This window comes from Rhinoderma darwinii, chromosome 5, assembly GCF_050947455.1.
Source record: "Rhinoderma darwinii isolate aRhiDar2 chromosome 5, aRhiDar2.hap1, whole genome shotgun sequence".
NCBI classification, from domain to species: domain Eukaryota; kingdom Metazoa; phylum Chordata; class Amphibia; order Anura; family Rhinodermatidae; genus Rhinoderma; species Rhinoderma darwinii.
In genome coordinates, this window is record NC_134691.1 from 164,422,502 (window position 1) to 164,440,803 (window position 18,302).

General features: G+C 40.8%; 1 protein-coding gene across 7 annotated transcripts in view; it reads left to right on the forward strand.

Annotated features, from left to right (window-relative positions):
• Positions 1-18,302, forward strand: part of PIGN (phosphatidylinositol glycan anchor biosynthesis class N) — a 372,057-nt gene that overhangs the window by 262,189 nt on the left and 91,566 nt on the right. For all 7 annotated transcript variants that reach the window (XR_012847699.1, XM_075826730.1, XM_075826731.1 and 4 more), the window contains 2 exons: positions 15,891-15,993; positions 18,162-18,264. Coding sequence is in view for 6 of the 7 variants with exons in the window: in XM_075826730.1 (XP_075682845.1) it covers positions 15,891-15,993; positions 18,162-18,264 (206 nt within the window). In the remaining variant the exon portion in view is untranslated. The remainder of the gene's footprint in view (positions 1-15,890; positions 15,994-18,161; positions 18,265-18,302) is intronic.

The window sequence follows — 18,302 nt, forward strand, 5'->3', positions numbered from 1 at the left end:
CAGAACACGGCCGTAATAAGACATGCCCATTCTTTCTGCGGTCCAGGCTCCTGGGCCATGCACGGACCGTGGAAACCACGGTCGTCTGCATGGCCCCATAGGAATGAACGGGGCCGCAATTCTCCAGTGGATTTTCGGGGGAATTGCGGCCGCAAAAGCTCGTTCGTGTGCTGGGGCCTTAGATAAATTTTGTGAAGTGCTTAAAAAAAAAAAGAAAAAACTTTTCCCATTTTTCCCCAAGCACAATGTAAAAAATAAAAAAAAAGGAAAGAAAAAGTGATCACAAAATCGTATGTATCAAAAAATGGTGCCAATAAAAACTATAGCTCGTCCCGCAAAAAATAAGCCCTCAAACGATAAAAAAAATATAAAAGTTATGGCTCTCAAAATGTGGTGAAACAAAACAAATTTTTGTTTTTTAACAAATAGTTTTTGCTTTGTAAAAGTAGTAAAACTTGAACTTTTTTCCTATTTTCTGTTTAAAACCTGGGTGCGTCTTATAATCAGGTGCGTCCTATAGTCCAAAAAATACGGTATGTCACAAAATTGATTGGATGTGTATAATGGAAATATGTTTCATAGGTTTATTTAGTTGTAGCACACTCTTAACCCCTTCGCGCCATTTCACGTACAGTTACGTGATGGGAGATGGTCTTTTCGCGCATCTCCACGTAACTGTACGTGAAACAGATGGAGCTGGCTCAGGAGCTCAGTCAGCGACATCACCGCCGGGTGACAGCTGTATGTTATAGCTGGCACCCTGAGGTATCGGCCAGGACCGGAGCTAGCCTCCGATCCGACCGATTAACCCCTTACATGCTGCGTTCAATAGAGATCGCAGCATGTGAGGAGTTTATAGCCACCGGCACCCCAGCAACGTGATCGTTGGGTTGCCGGTGGCTGCAAAGGCGATCGGAGGGCTAATACTTACCTGGAAATAAAAATATGCAGTTGTGCCAGCCCGAGGGGAACGTTTCTTCTGTTTCAAGTGGCGAATTATCAAGGCCCCTAAAATAAGGGAACCAGGAAGGGGAGGGCCCAAACATATCTGCTGGAAGTGAGGGTGCCCGTATTATACCAGGACAACACTTTCCCAGCAAAATTCCCCAAACTTCAAAGGTGCCGAGTGTGGACCAAAAGGGGAATAAGTAAAGACCATTTATTAGTGCGACACCGGCCTGTGCAGAAAGGATTGTGTCACAGCATAACACACATCTATGAATTATTGTATTGTTTTTTTTTACCCCACTATACCACCTGGCTATGCCCCTTATATACTCCGCCCGCCTTACATGTAACCCCACGTTATAAACTGAAACACCAGTAAGACTCAAAACAAAACTACTACAAGCAAAATCCACGCTCCAAAAGCCAAATGGCGCTACCTCCCTTCTGAACCCTACAGTGTGCCCAAACAGCAGTTTACTTCCACATATATGGCATCGCCATACCCGGGAGAACCCTTTTAAAAAATTTTGGGGTGTGTCTCTCCAGTGGCACAAGCTGGGCGCCACATATTGGCATATCTATTGAAAAACCATTTTCACTCTGGCAGAAATTGGTGTGCACTCGATGTTGCAATCACCTGTGGGGTTAATATGCTCACTACACCCCTAGGTGAATACCTTGAGGGGTGTAGTTTCCAAAATGCGGTCACTTCTGGGGGGTTTCCACTGTTTTGGTCCCACAGGGACTTTGCAAATGCGACATAGCGACCAGAAACCAATCCAGCAAAATCTGTACTCCAAAAGCCAAATGGCGTTCCTTCCCTTCTGAGCCCTACTCTGTGCCCAAACAGCAGTTTATGACCACATATATGGTATTCCCGTACACAGGAGAAGTTGCTTTACAAGTGTTGGGGTGCTTTTTGTCATTTATTTGTTGAGACTATGAAACATTTTCAGCTAAAACTACGTCTTATTGAAGAAAAAGGATTTTTTTTATTTTCACTGCCCAATTCTAATAAAATCTTTGAAACACCTGTGGGGTCAAAATGCTCACTACACCCCTAAATGAATTCCTCAAGGGTGTAGTTTTGTGAATGGAGTCACTTTTGGTTAGTTTCCACTGTACTGGTACCTTAGGGGCTTTGCAAAAGTGACATGGTGTCAAGAAACCAATCCATCAAAATCTGTGCTCCAAAAGCCAAATGGCGCTCATTCTCTTCTGATCCTTGCCGTATGCCCAAACAGCAGTTTATGACCACAAATGAGGTATTGCCGTACTCAAGAGAAGTTGCTTTACAAATATTGGGGTTCTTTTATTCCTTTATTTGTTGAGAAAATGAAAAATGTTGAGCTAAAGCTACGTCTTATTGGAAAAAAAGGATTTTTTTTTATCTTCACTGCCCAATTCTAATAAAATCTATGAAACCCCTGTGGGTTCAAAATGCTCACTACACCCCTAGATGGATTCTTCAAGGGGTGTAGTTTCCTAAATGGAGTCACTTTTTTGTTGTTTTCACTGTTTTGGTCCCTTAGGGGCTTTGCAAATGCGACTTGTGTTCGGCAAACCATTCCTGCTAAATTTGAGCTCCAAAAGCCAAATGGCGCTCTTTCCCTTCTAAGCCCTGCCGTGTGTCCAAACAGCTGTTTATGACCATATGCGGGGTATTGTTTTACTTGGGAGAAATTGCTTTACAAAAGTAGTCGTGCATTTTCTCCTTTTAGTCCTTGTGGAAATTAGAAAAAATTAGCTAAACCTACATTTTCTTTGATAGAATGTAGATTTTCATTTTCACGGCCTAATTCCAATAATTTCTGCAAAAAACCTGCTGGGTTAAAATGCTCACTATACCCATAGATAATTTCCTCAAGGGGTATAGTTTCCAAAATGGGGTCACTTTTGGAGGATTTCCACTCTTTTGGTGCCGCAAGAGCCTTTCAGACCCGACATGGAGCCTAAAATATTTTCTAATAAAAAGGAGGCCCCAAAATCCTCTAGGTGTTCCTTTGTTTCTGAGGCCTGTGCTTCAGTCAATAAGTGCACTAGGGCCACATGTGGGGTATTTCTAAAAAGTGCAGAATCTGGACAATAGATATTGAGTTGCGTTTCTCTGGTAAAACTTTCTGTGTTACAAAAAAAAATAGATGAAAAATGAATTTCTGCAAAAAAAAAAAGAAATTTGAAAATTTCACATCTACTTTGCCTTAATTCCTGTGAAACATCTAAAGGGTTAAGAAACTTTCTAAATGCTGTTTTGAATACTTTGAGGGGTGACGTTTTTAAAATGGGGTGACTTATCGAGGGTTTCTAATATATAAGACCCCAAAATCCACTTCACAACTGAACTGGCCCCTGTAAAAATAGCCTTTTGAAAATTTTCTTGAAAATTGTGAGAAATTGCTGCTAAAGTTCTAAGCCTTGTGATGTCATAGAAAAATAAAAGGATGTTCAAAAAACGATGCCAATCTAAAGTAGACAAATGGGTGATGTTAATTAGCACGAGAAACCAATCTCAGAATCGCTTGGATAGGTAAAAGCATTCCGCAGTTATTACAACATAAAGTGACAAAAAATAGGCTGTGTCCTTAAGGCCAAAACAGGCTGTGTCCTTAAGGGGTTAAAGTGTTCTCATGCTAAAAGCTGCTGTACTTTGCCTGCGGGAGGGTCAGCTTGCTTCTGTCTAACCCTGTATAGCTGTGATGTAACATAAACAGAATCTATTCTGTCAAAGATTGTTACTGTGCTCAGTATATGATACAAAGGTTGATAGGGAGGAATATTATCTCTCTACTGGGTGAATGAAGCTGTGCTTAGGAGGATACAGGAACTGCAGGTCCTACAACAGACACGGTCACTCCTGCTGCATCATGATTGGCTAGTGCAAAATGAGTCACAAGGAAGCGGGGAGGTAAGGAATGTTTGTACTGTGCTCTGGACATGAATATTCCTTCCAGTGAAAAGGAATCCTAATTCTGGTAGGATAAGAAGCAGATTGATTTGTCTATGGCCAACTTAATTGTGAGCGCTCTTTTTCTGCAGGACTACACACTGTAATAAAAAAAATATTGTATGCAGATAGACACATACTGTACTCCAAGAAAGTATGGCCTAATGAGCAGGTTATGACCCAAAATCAATGTTCTAATGAGGTTATCATGATACATTTTAGGTGAACCCTTAGGTAAAACTTTATCGTTACAGTAATAAATATTTGGAATTGCCAACTACTGTATGGTCTTCTTGTAATGTACATTTCCATAAAACTAAGACTGCACCAATTGGTTTAATGTCCTTTGCCTTTTACCACATCTGATTACTCTCTAGAACAACTGGAGGAAATGTAAACGGTCTACTTTTAAAGGGGTTGTCTATTTTTTAAAAATGTTTCTATTAATTTATAGAATAGAAAATAATACAGATTTCTAATATATATGTATTTCAAATTCTGCTCACATGCCTTTCTTATATCAGTGCGGTTGCCTCTGTCTAAAGAAATAAGTAAATAATGGTTTAGTCCATAGTAATGCACCCATAGGATAACTGAATGGACTAAAGATGGCGTCAGTCATGTGACCCATATCATGTGACAACTGGCATTCAGATAACACTGTCCAGGTATATAACAGCTGAATAATACATAATTGAGGAGCAGAAGTTATAAAGTATTTCTACCTACAGCAACATCTCGTCATGTCTGTCAGTATTTGTGAGGAGCAGCCCTTACATTCTCCTCCCTGTCTTCTCTGTGTGTGGTGTATTTTTTGTTTTAACCCCTTTAGGACGCAACCTGTTTTGGCCTTGTGGCACAGCCGATTTTTTTCAAATCTGATGTGTCACTTGTAAACACTTGGGAATGCTTTTACTTATCCAAGCGATTCTGAGATTTTCTCATGACATATTGTACTTTATGATAGTGGAAACATTTGGTCGATAAATTCAATATTTATTCGTGAAAAACCCCAAAATTTAGAGAAAATTTGTATATTTCTAAATTTAAATGTATCTGCTTGTAACACAGATAGTAATACCACACAAAATAGTCCCTAGTTAACATTTCCCATATGTCTAGTTTATGTTTGCATCGTTTTTTGAACATCCTTTTATTTTTCTAGGACGCTACAAGGCTTAGAACTTTAGCAGCAATTTCTCACATTTTCAAGAAAATTTGAAAAGGCTATTTTTACAGGTACCAGTTTAGTTGTGAAGTGGTTTTGAGGGCCTTATATATTAGAATCCCCCAATAAATCACCCCATTTTAAAGACTGCACCCCTCAAAATGGCATTCAGACAGTTTCTTAACCCTTTAGGCGTTTCACAGGAAATAAAGCAAAGTATAAGGGAAATTTACACATTTCATTTTTTTTGGCCGAAACTCATTTATAATAAAAAAAATTCTGTAACACAGAAGGTTTTACCAGAGAAACGCAACTCAATATTTATTGCCCAGATGTATCCCACATGTGGCCCTAGTGTCTTAATGGACCGAAACACCGGCCTCAGAAGCAAAAGAGCACCTACAGGATTTTGGGGCCTGCTTATTTTTATATTATATTTTAGGCACCTTGTTGGGTTTGAAGAGGTCTTGTGGTGCCAAAACAGTGGAAACCCGCCAAAAGTGACCCCATTTTGGAAACTACACCTCTCAAGGAATTTATCTAGGGGTATAGTTAGCATTTTGACCCCACAGGTATTTTGCTATATTTATTGGAGTTAGTCTGTGAAAATGAAAATCTACTTTTTTTTCTGAAAAAACAGACATTTTAAATATTTACAAGGAATAAAGAAGAAAATGCACCCCAACATTTGTAAAACAATTTCTCCCGATTACGGAAATATCCCATATGTAGTAATAAACTGCTGTTTGGACCCACCGCAGGGCTCAGAAGGGAGAGAGGGCTATTTCGATTTTGGAGTGCAGATTTTGCTGGATTGGTTTTTAGTGCCATGTCGCGATTGCAACACCCAGGAGGGATTAAAACAGTGGAAACACCCCATAAGTGACCCCATTTGGGAAACTACACCCCTCAATGAATTTTTCTAGTGGTATAGTAAGCATTTATACCACACAGGTTTTTGCAGAATTTAGTAGAATTAGGCTGTGCAAATGAATATAAACATTTTTGTCCACTAAAATGTTGAATTTTTTTCATTTTCACAAGAGATAAAGAAGAAAAAAGTTGCCCTAAATTTGTAATGCAATCTCTTCCGAGTATGACAAAACCCCTTATGTGGTAATAATTTATTTTTTTAATAGAAATTAATTAACCTTTGCAGGACTGATCCTTTTTTGCTTTTCCATTTTAGTTTTTCACTCCACGCCTTCCAAACGCCATAACTTTTTTATTTTTCCATGAATTGAGCGGTGGGAGGGCTTATTTTTGGCGGGACGAGCTGTAGTTTTTAATGGTACCATTTTTTGGTACATACAACTTATTGATCACTTTTTATTACATTTTATTTAGAGCTTTGGTGACCAAAAAACAGTGATTTTGGCGTTTTGAATTCTTTATTTCTTACGGCGTTCATAATGCGCTATAAATGACTATTTTACTTTATTCTGCGGGTCTGTACGATTACGGCAGTACCATGTGTATATTGTTTTTTTTATGTTTTGCTGCGTTTGCACAATAAAATCACTTCTTTATAAAATAATTTATTTTCTGTGTAACCATATTCTGAGAGCCGTAACTTTTTTATTTTTCAGTCAAAATAGCGGTGTAAAGGCTTGTTTTTTGCGGGACTCTTTGTAGTTTTTATTGGTACTATTTTGGGGTACATGCGACTTTTTGATCACTTTTTATTCTATATTTTGGGAGGGGTGGTGACCAAAAAATAGTGATTGTGGCATTGTTTTCAGTTTGTTTTTTTTTGCGGCGTTCACCGTGCAGTAAAAATAACATTATAGTTTTACAGATTGGGTCGTTACGAAAAAAAAAATCTTTTATTTTTACACTTTTGTAAAACATATTTAACTTTTTTTTACTTTTTTCTTTACTTTTTACACTTTCTTTTTTTTACCTGCAGCTCTGATCGCTGCTAGAATACATTACACTACCTAGGTAGTGTAATGTATTCCAACTGTCCGTGTGACATCACAGTCACTCTGACAGTTAGTCTACGAGGACCAGCTAGAGGCTGGTCCTCATAGGCTTGCATACATGGCAGACCCGGAGGCCGTTTTCTGGCCCCGGGTGCCATCACAAGCATCAGCAGCCCCCACAATTGCATGGGAGCTGCTGATGTGCTAAAAACCCCCTACACGCGGAGATCGCAATCGAGCTCCACATTTAACGGGTTAATTGCCCAAATCAGTGGCAATGAGCCGCTGATCGGCAACAGTGGAGTGTCAGCTGTCAGGGACAACTGACATCCCGGTTCCCAATGCAGACTGTCACAGACACTGTCGCCGACAGTGTGCATCGCGAACGGCAGTGACGTCCTGTCACTCTGACAGGAAGTCTATCAGGAGGCTGGTCCTGATAGGCTTCCGTACATGGCAGACACGGAGGCCAATATTTGGCCTCCGGTCGCCATGCTAGCCATCTGCAAACCTCACGATTTTATTGTGAGGACTGCCAATGTGCTAGAAACCTCTAAAATGCGGCAATTTCAATCGATCGCCGCAATTAAGGGGTTAATTGCCGAAATCAGCAGAAATAAGCCGCTGATCGGCATACAGTGGAGTGTCAGCTGTCAGGGACAGCTGGCCTCCCGGTTTCCGATGCACACTATCGCCGACGATATGCACAGGGAACTGTGCAGTAACTGTACGTCCCCGTCCGCTAAGACACCGGTCACCCGGACGTACTATTGCGTCGTGGTGCGCCTAGGGGTTAAATGTATCTTTATTAGCTACATGACAACATCTCATAGAGACAGACAGCCATTTTATAAATTATCTAGAGACCGTGAATACACGCACAGTCATACCTCCCAACCGTCCCGGATTCAGCGGGGCAGACCCGGATTCCGGACATTGTCCCGCTGTCCCGGGCGGCTGGGGGTATGTCTTGCTGTCAAGCTAATTCTGAAGCAGGGAACCATCAGCTCCCTGCTTCAGAATTAGTTCAGAGTGGAGGAGCTCATTCTGCTCCTCCGCTCTGAACTAATTCTGAAGCAGGGAGCTGATGGTTCCCTGCTTCAGAATTTGTGGCTACTCCTTGAGTGGAATCCCCATTGCCGATGAAATGGCTGGGGATTCCGCTCTTAGAGGAAACCCCTGAGGTTACTGTTCATATATGGACATTGACGTCAGTGGCCCTTCCTGGAGCGGAATCCCGGCCAGAGACAGCAACAGGGATTCTGCTCAAGGTGTAGCCACTGACGTCACTGTCCATATATGGACAGTACCGTTGTGCACAGCGCTTACAGTAGCGCAGTGCCTGGGGAGTGCTTGGCGAGCGGAGGAGCTCCCTCTGCTCCTCCGCTCTGAACTAATTCTGAAGCAGGCAGCTGATGGTTCCCTACTTCAGAATTAGTGGCTACTCCTTGAGCGGAATTCCTGTTGCTGATGATCTGGCCAGGGATTCCGCTCCTGGAGGAAACCCCTGAGGTCACTGTCTATATATGGACATTGACGTCAGTGGCTCCTCCTGGATCGGAATCCCCGGTCAGTGTCGGCAACAGGGATTCCGCTAAAGGAGTAGCCACTGAAGTCACTGTCCATATATGGACAGTGACATCAGGGCTTCCCTCTAGGTGCGGAATCCCAGGCCTATGCTCTGGCTGGGGATTCCGCTCCTAGAGGGAGTCCCAATGGTGCTATCTACACGGGGGGGCTGGCACTATCTTCATGGGGGTGTGGTACTATCTACATGGACATTGTAGCACTATATAGGGGCATTATCTACAGGGGACACTGTGGCGCTAGGTACATGGCACTATATACATCGGCACTGTGTCACTATCTGCAAGGGCACTAGCACTAGGGGCAGCTAAGGGGGCATTATACTGTATTGGGCAGCTGGGGGGGGCAATATGCTGTATGGGGGAATCTGTATGGGTATTATACTGCATGGGAGACTGTGTGGGCATTATACTGTATGGGGCATTTGTGTTGGCTTTATACTGTATGGTGGCAGCTATGGGGGTATTATACTGTATGGTGGCAGCTAAGGGGCATTATACTGTGTGGGGGCAGCTATTTGGTATTATACTGTGTGGGAGGCACTATGGGAGCATGAAACTGTGTGGGCTGAATTGGGTGTGTATGGGAGGGATTAGGTGGGATTAGAGGCGTGGCTTAAAAGAAAGCCACACCGCATCGGTTGTCCCTCTTTGTGATTCTTGAAAGTTGGGAGGTATGCGCACAGTGAATCAGTTGTTTATACTTATTCCACCAATTGTCATATTCACTAGGCCCATTGATGTGTCCTTATATGTTGCTCCAACACGGTGTGGGTGTGTGGTGTCACATGACTGACGCCATTTAACAAACCGAACAATACCCCAATTGGTACTAGTGGTCCTAGTGACTAATTTTCACAAAACCAGAAAAAAGAACAAGTCACGACCAGGTATTTGAAAAAATACAAACAGTCTTTATTAACTCCTTCCCGACCGCCCACTGTCTTTTGACGTCAGGCGGTGCGGGTGCTTAATCTACAGAGACGTCTTTTGGCGTCGCTGCAGATCAGGCTGGTGAGCGCTCGTGTGAGCACTCATCCTCTAAGCAGGAGCTGTTACTAACAGCTCCTGATCTTAGAGCAGCCTCCTGAACACAGCTGGGGTCGGCAAACATTCGGACCCCAGCTGTGTAACCCTTTCATTACCGCGGTCCGTGACCGCGGCATGATCAAAGAGAATTTCCCTCTTTGATCGCATCACCGGGATTCCAGTGATGCGATCAAACACCGGGGAATCCCTCTGCAGTCAGCCCTGGGGACCTACAAAGGACCCCAGGGCTGTCTGTTCCGTGTGCCTGCTGTTCGGGCACACTATGTGCTGCCCGATCAGCAGCCTGTGTCATAGTGACACAGTGTAATGTATTAGCGTACAGAAGTATGCTAATACATTACAAGTAAAAAATAAAGTTACAAATAAAGTTATCCCTTGATGGGATTAAAAAAAAAAAAAGTAACAAAACAAATAAATAAATAAAAAAAAGTGCCAAAAAGAGTCTTTATTTTGCATTAAATACATTTTATTGCCCCTACACTAAATAAAAACAAAAAACCTACGCATATTAGGTATCTACACGACCGTAATAACCTGAAGAATTAATCTAACGGGTTATTTAGCGTGAAACGTGAACGGGATAAAAAATAAACAAAAAAAAACTATTCCGAGAATCGCTTTTTCCTATATTCACGCCGTAAAAAAAAAAATTTTTACCCCCAAACTGTGGGAAAAATAAAATACTATTTCTCGCATAAAACAAGGCCTCATACAGCCACGTCAATGAAAAAATAAAAAAGTTATGGCTGCTGAAACGCAGAGAGGCAAAAACAGAAAAATTTAGCTGGTCATTAAGGTCTTTTCAGGCCCGGTCATTAAGGGGTTAAAGTCAATTAGATACACAGAAAAAAACAACATATAACAGTTATACATAATAAAATACCATAGACCCTCGAACAGAAACAGAATACAAACATGAAAGCAGAGTGGCCCCCCAGATGTACAGTATAAAAAGTATATGTAAAGTGCAGTCCTAAGTATACATAACATGCAAGGCAATATAATATACCTACACCTACGTAGCAGGAGATGAAAACAGGTATATTATATTGCCTTTCATGTTATGTATACTTAGGACTGCACATTACATATACTTTTTATACTGTACTTATGTGTCCATCTGTGCAGGGCGTACCATGCCTAGCACCTGCTCAGTAATATATATGTATGCACTTTAGCCGTTTATAGGAGGTATTGGACCATTTGTACATCTGGGGGGCCACTCTGCTTTCATGTTCGGATTCCGTTTCTGTTCGAGGGTCTATGGTATTTTATTATGTATAACTGTTATATGTTGTTTTTTTTCTGTGTCTAATTGACTTTAATAAAGACTGTATTTTTTCAAATACCTGGTCGTGACTTGTTCTTTTTTCTGGTTTTATGACTGACGCCATGATTAGTCATATTCAGTTAGCCTGTGGATGCATTACTCAGGACTCATTTGTGGGCTGTACCATTCCACTGTGACAGGGGCCTCATGCAGTATAAGAAAGGAATGTGAGCAGAATTTCTAATACAGGTTTATTAGAAAACGGTATGATTTCCTATTCTACAAATACGTAAAAAAAATACTGGACAACCTCTTTAAATTCTGGATTACAAGAAAAACTGGGAGAAGAAACTGTTATAGTTGGTATTCTTTGTACAAAATATTCAGGTGCATGCACTGCACATGTGGACCTGTAAGTATAGAACCCAATGGGCGTTCCTTCTGAAGTTTGTCTCGGATACCCTCACTTTTACCAGTTCTCTAGCCTGTGTGACTGGGTCACGTCCCCACTCCCTCTCTCACACTGCAAAAAAGGCACCTGATAAGTTTTCTCATGGGTATATCACATGCTGTGTGTGACTAACACTAACCTGATTTGGGTACTGATGCCTGAACAGTGCTCAGGAGTAAGTTAGCAAGAAGCAGGGGAGTAATACATGGCTGCTATATCAGACTATACAGAGTTTGATACACATAGAAGCTGTATACACAAAACGGTAGGATACCTGTTTTATTTGAAGAATCTTTAGCCTCTTCGGATATAAATATTTTTCTAAATGCATTAATTTAAAAACAAACAAACCTGAGTATGCAAATGAACTGACTTCTCGCAGGAGTCTGGTCTGTAGTTCCTGGTTTGGTGATCCCGACATCCCCAATGTCTACCCTCACCTACCCACGGCAGCGTACAGTCTAAAAGACCGCTGTCTACTGCTTTAATACAGCCCATATCAATCGATAACTGCTATATTAATGCAGGAGATCGCAAGTCTGGTTATTTGCATACTAAATGCACGTCTTTTACAAAGGGAATTTATTTATTTTTTTTTAAATTACCAGTATGTAGAAAAATATTTCTTTCTTAAGGGGCTAATGATTTTTCAAATAAAACAGGTATCCCATTACAGGCATTTAATATTATATTCAATTAAGAAAAAAAGAATGGTTTAAATCATGCACAATTATTTTAATTATTAAACGTTTTTTGCATATCATAGTAGAAATCTGTTTAATATAAAATATACTATTTGTGTTTTGGCACAACCCAGTCCATTACAGTATGAATTCAATATGTTTGCACTTGCATCTCATGTATGTTGGCTCTTAGTAAAGACTTGTTTAGTCTAATTCCAACAGGTTCAACTGGTTTTCATTTGCTGTAGAAATTTAATGTGCCAAATTTAATTTCCCAGCTGCTAAGTGATATAATAATGTTATCAATGCAATTTATTTTATTACGAGGATTTAACTTTAAGTTAAATTCGATAATTTGTTCCGTTCTATCCATCATTTTTTGTGACATTAAGCAGACCTCTTCAAGGCTTGAACCATATACTTGCCTAATCATAATTTCAAATCCTATTTAGCTGGGGGATTATTATTAGGCCATATAGGGTCATATCATACAATAATAGTTGAAATTGATAATAAATATTCTACAAAGTCATAATTTTGCAGAAATTTTGCACAACTATATTCAAAGATGGGTTTTGTATGCCAGTGGAAAATTAAATCTAAAGGTTGCGTAGTGGAGCTGAACATCCCCATAAATATATACATTTTTTTATGTCTGTAATTCTATACTTATGATTGGAATGTGAATACCATATTGTAGTTGGATTCATATGCCATGTCTGAAATTTTTATTTGGTTGTAAAGCAAAGGAATGCATCAGTTACTATTGGATATGCATTAGACACAGGGTCAACCAGCGCCTGAAGGTTAGCAGACTTGGCGAGTAATATTGCATTGTGATCCCATAATGTGTTTCTGCATCTGGATAGCTTAGAGCAAAGCCTGGTCTGTGAAGATCTAAACTATACATTCCCGTTACTATCAGTCCTTCTATTTCTTGTACATTTTTTGTCTCTAGATTTTGAATCCAGGTCTACGCTATGGTAAAAAGGAAAAAAGCAGTGGAAGGGTATTGTACATAAGAATAATGATTTTCAGAGACTGGGCTGATAATGTAAGAGGATTATGATGGTTGATTCAAGGACAGGTTAATCAGTCATCATTTTTGCAGCAATTTATATAATTTTGCTCTCATACCATGCAGATCTCTATACCTTATATATTACGTTAAAGAGGATGTTTGACAACCAGGGGCCGATGATTATCATGTGTACGTCAGAAAATTGGATCAGTGGAGTCCACCAGCTCTGACGTAACTGGTTTCAAAAGTGAAGGACTGTGGGGAAGTCGGTGCTTTGTATGGTGCACTAAGAAGGTGCTCGGCAACCCATATGGAAAACAGCCGAGTTTATAAAAAGGCTAAACACTTTCACTTGTCTCCCCTGGCGCTCCTGTAGCAACCCTACCTTGGTACCTGCACACCTAGCCTCCACCTATGATTTGTTTTCACATGTGACCACTGTAGCCTGTGTTACCGCCAGGGGAAGCCCTTTCTTGTAATGCATGGATGTGCGAGATCTGCTAGAGTGGGAGCCGTACTTACACAGTGGCTCTTTGTTCTGGCACATGGAGAGCGGTTCAGATTGGGGGACTCTATAACATTCATATGCGGTAATAGGGTATGTGAACAGGGGTTGTTATTCTGAGAAAACCCTTTAAGTAAATAGTCCTATGTAGCAGATTTTACCTTTTTACCAAATCCTATCATATTTGCTATTGTTCTATAAAAAAAAATAAGGTAGCGGACTTTACTGTGATATTGCCCTAGAACCAGTGGGTCTCTAACAAATGTTATATATTTTGTTAAAGTAATGAGGTGGAATCATGAAAGGGTTCATAATTACAAGTTAAGCATAAGATATGTGCATCAGCTACAAACTTTGTAATTGATGAGATGACGACCCGCATTGTGAACAATTTAGAAAATCTCTATGCTGGGCTATCATAGGGCGCTTTCCTATCCGAGACCTCCCCTACATTGCCTTAAGCAGAGAATTGAATCAAGTTGGGACTCTGCTCTGTGGGAACACAGACCCTATGGAATATTTATTGGATGACCTGCAGTGCTTAATGAGTATTTACTCTGCAGCACCCTCACAATAACAGCTGATTGGGGTGTTCCTAGCAGCGAAACAACCCATGATCAGCTGACTTCAGGGGTATCTGCAATGTCAGATGTACAAACCAGACAACCCCTTAATGAGAGTCTGTCAGCACGTTTTACACTAACAAATGGCTTGCACCACTAGAAAGCGTTAGGGTAAAGGAAGAATTACATACCAGTAAAGTGGATGATGGGGCTTGCATCAGGGTAAAAAGTTCTGCCGTATGCTAATTAGGTTGGATAGTCCGCCTAACCAGGAAATGTCCAGCAGCTAGAGCTCCAACCACTCCCCTCCCCGCTGCAGTTGATTGACGGCTCTGCTTGAATGATTGAGGACCAGCAGAGCCGTCAATTAACTGCAGAAGGGAGCGGAGTGGTTGGAGCACACACCAACCTAATAAGCATACGGCGTGTGGCGTAATAACAGTAATTTTTTTACCCTATGATCCACATCACTGATATTTACATCTTCCTTTACACTAACTAGCGGTGCTAGCTTTTTTTTAGCCTAATACATGCTGACAGACTCTCCTTAAAGAGATTATAACATTATCAAAGTCTATACTTTACGATTCCATTGCAAAAGAAAGTTCAAATCAAAATTGCTTTATCCTTTTCAAAAGACGTGTGAGCCCACAGAATATTTAAAGAGGCTCTGTCACCAGATTTTGCAACCCCTATCTGCTATTGCAGCAGATCGGCGCTGCAATGTAGATTACAGTAACGTTTTTATTTTTAAAAAACGAGCATTTTTGGCCAAGTTATGACCATTTTTGTAGTTATGCAAATGAGGCTTGCAAAAGTCCAAGTGGGTGTGTTTAAAAGTAAAAGTCCAAGTGGGTGTGTATTATGTGCGTACATCGGGGCGTTTTTAATACTTTCACTAGCTGGGCGCTGTGAAGAGTAGAAGCGTTTGCTGCTGCAGAATCAACTGTAGCCTCTGGTGCCGATGTGGCCGTCACGATGCAGGACCTGTGAGTGACGTCACAGATCTGCACTGTCAGAAGCTGGGCGTTCTGAAGAGAAGAGGATGTTACTTCTCTTCAGAGCGCCCAGCTAGTGAAAGTATTAAAAACGCCCCGATGTACGCACATAATACACGCCCACTTGGACTTTTACTTTTAAACACACCCACTTGGACTTTTGCAAGCCTCATTTGCATAACTACAAAAATGGTCATAACTTGGCCAAAAATGCTCGTTTTTTAAAAATAAAAACGTTACTGTAATCTACATTGCAGCGCCTATCTGCTGCAATAGCAGATAGGGGTTGCAAAATCTGGTGACAGAGCCTCTTTAAGCCGTCTCTTCTGAATAATGTACCATTTTCAGTACATTTTCCAAAAGTAACTTACAGTAAAGCTATCCTTCTGTTGCCAGTCAAAAGGCAGGGTGTCCTTACCGCACCTTATTTCTGATGTTAAAAAGCAATTAGCAATCAAAAAACATGGTGTAATCGCATCAAACCAAATGTGGTATGCCTCTTCTGTTAGCAAATTTATATTGAATGAGACAGCTCTGTCTTCAAATCTGAGAAAGGTATGCGAGAATTTTACAGCATTTATCTGATTTCCCATATGTTTTCTATCAACTCAGTCCACTTTGCTTGGGTTAAGCACCAGTAAATAAGGAAAACAGGCAGAATGCAGGGAGATTTATGGCCTGCTTTTTGTCTAATTGCCATTCTGCATAATGTTTGGCAGAGATGATGTGATGAAATGTGATGTGTTCTAATAACACGGCTCTCTTTTTTCTTTTTCAGCTCTTTCCTTGGTCGTGCCATTACTCAGTGCCACGTTCCTGTTCCAGCGGCTCCTTAGCATTTTTCTTTCATTCATGTCCTCCTACCTTCTGCTTTGTACAGGGTAATATGTTTTTCATTTTTGTGATTTCTTAAGTTATTTTGAGCTATTCTCTCAATTATAAACAGAAATTTACCACCAAAGTAAAAATGTGATTTATTTTAGGTTTTATAAACTGTACACAGTGCAAGTTGTCCTATTCTTCTTCTACTTGTAGTGTGTAAATAGTGACCAGCGTCAAAAATTATTTAAAGAATTGGATATTCGAGTAGTAGTGTCATCATAATTTGCAAACTGACAGTTCTTGGGTATGACATGTTGTAGTATAGGGGATACATATTTGACTTGGTGCTGATAAACAGTTAAAATTCTCGCGAATAGATAAACTGTAGATTTGTTTTAGGAGGGGGTTGAAAAAAATTCTGGAGTGTTTTTTTTATTTTTTTTTAAGGCATCCACCATGTTGGATAAATAATGTGTTCTTTTCATAATAGGAGTCCATATAGTTTTGGCCATACCAACTATGTATACTTTTTTTTTTTTTTTAATTCTTCCATAATAAAGCATCTTGTAAGGAACAAAATGTTTTTTAGTTAAATCTATGATTTGGATTTAATAATTTTTTATTTTTTTTTCCTTTTCTTTGTTTTTAGTCCCACTAGGGGACTTGACCTCAATAATTCACTGCAGTACTTATGTAGAGGAGTGCATTATGTGTAAAACAGGCAGGCATCCTATTAGCCCCTACCTCTGGCAGGGTCTAATAGGCACGCCCAAATTGCAGACTTGGGGCTTTCCTTAGGCCCCCGGCTGCCTTAGAAACCCATTCGCACCATTGGGGTGACGAAGCCCACTTTCTCTGTGTAACCATATAAATGACGCTGTTGTAATCACCACGACATCTGATCGGTTATACAGCTGGGATCGAAGTTCTCTCCGGCCATTGAAGCAGTATCAGCTGTAATATATAGCTAACACACAGCTTCTGTGCCCGCACCATCCCTGCGCTGTACATTTACGGCACTTGGCGCTATCTACATAGCCCCAGTGGCGTAAATGTACGACGGATGGCAATTTAAGGGGTTGTATGAGATTAGGAAAAAACACCACACCAGTCTCATTTAAAGGGGTTTTCCCATCTTGGACATTCATGGCATTATGACTCGTCGTGCTACTCTGTTTCTTTAACACCCATTTATTTCTATAGGAGTTATGGAAACAGCGTAGCTCAGTGGTTTCCGATAACGCCCGACCCGCCTAAGCAGGAAGTGGCCGAGAGGCGAGCAACTTAGAACGGGGTTTAGGGGGCCCCATTGTAAAGACAGGTGCGGATCCCAGAGGTGAAACCCGCATCTATTGGACATTTATAGCATATCCCTGGATATACCTTAGATGTCCAAGATGGGAAAACCCCTTTAAGGGAATTGAACTAGGATGCAATACTGGATACTGCCCATATGCAATAGTGACGCTGTTTTTGGGGATAAAAACCAGACTGCTGTAAGGGTTGGGTATAAAGCTGATATTCGCCGGCCTTTTTTTCCAGATTTAAAAAAAAAAGAAAACTAGTCACAAACAGTGAAATTAGCCTGAATATATTTTTTTACTGAGCAATATTGTTAATGTTGCATCAAAGGGGTTTTCCCACGAGGGACATTTATGACTTATCCACAGGATATGTAGTGGATAAATAGCAGATAGATGTAGGTCCCACCTCTGGGACCCTCACTTATCTCTAGAACGGGGCCCCTAAACCCCGTTCTACCTCATTGTGTGTCAGCTGAGTTCCGACCCTGAAGGTGAAAACAGCGTAGCTCCCTGAGCATAACTACTATGGGAGTTATGGAAACCGCGTAGCTCAGCGGGCTACGCTGTTTTCGTATCTCCCGACCATAAAGTCAGGAAGTGGCCGGGAGTCAGTGATAGCAGACAAAGCTAGAACGGCGTTTAGGTGGCCCCGTTCTAGAGATGGGTGCGGGTCCCAGAGGTGGGACCCACATCTATCTGACATTTATGACATATCCTGTAGATATGTCATAAATGTCCCTCGTGGGGAAACCCCTTTAATGTATGTTCACAGGTTTATGGTTTTGTTCACAAAAATACTTAGGCATCAGAACCAAATCATTTTTAAAAAACAACTTTTCAGTGTTTGTTTTGCATTTTTATTCATAATTGTTCCACTCGAGTGTGAGCAGCTGATCCTTAATACGTTCTCTTTTGTAACATAGGTACGAAGCCATTTTCCCTGTGGCGCTGTCATGTTTAATGTTTGTGTGGATATTTATTGAGCAGGAAACCCTAGTAAAACAAGGAGTTTCATTCAAGCAAAAGGTAAGAAAGAGTTCTATGTAAATTTTAACTGATATTAC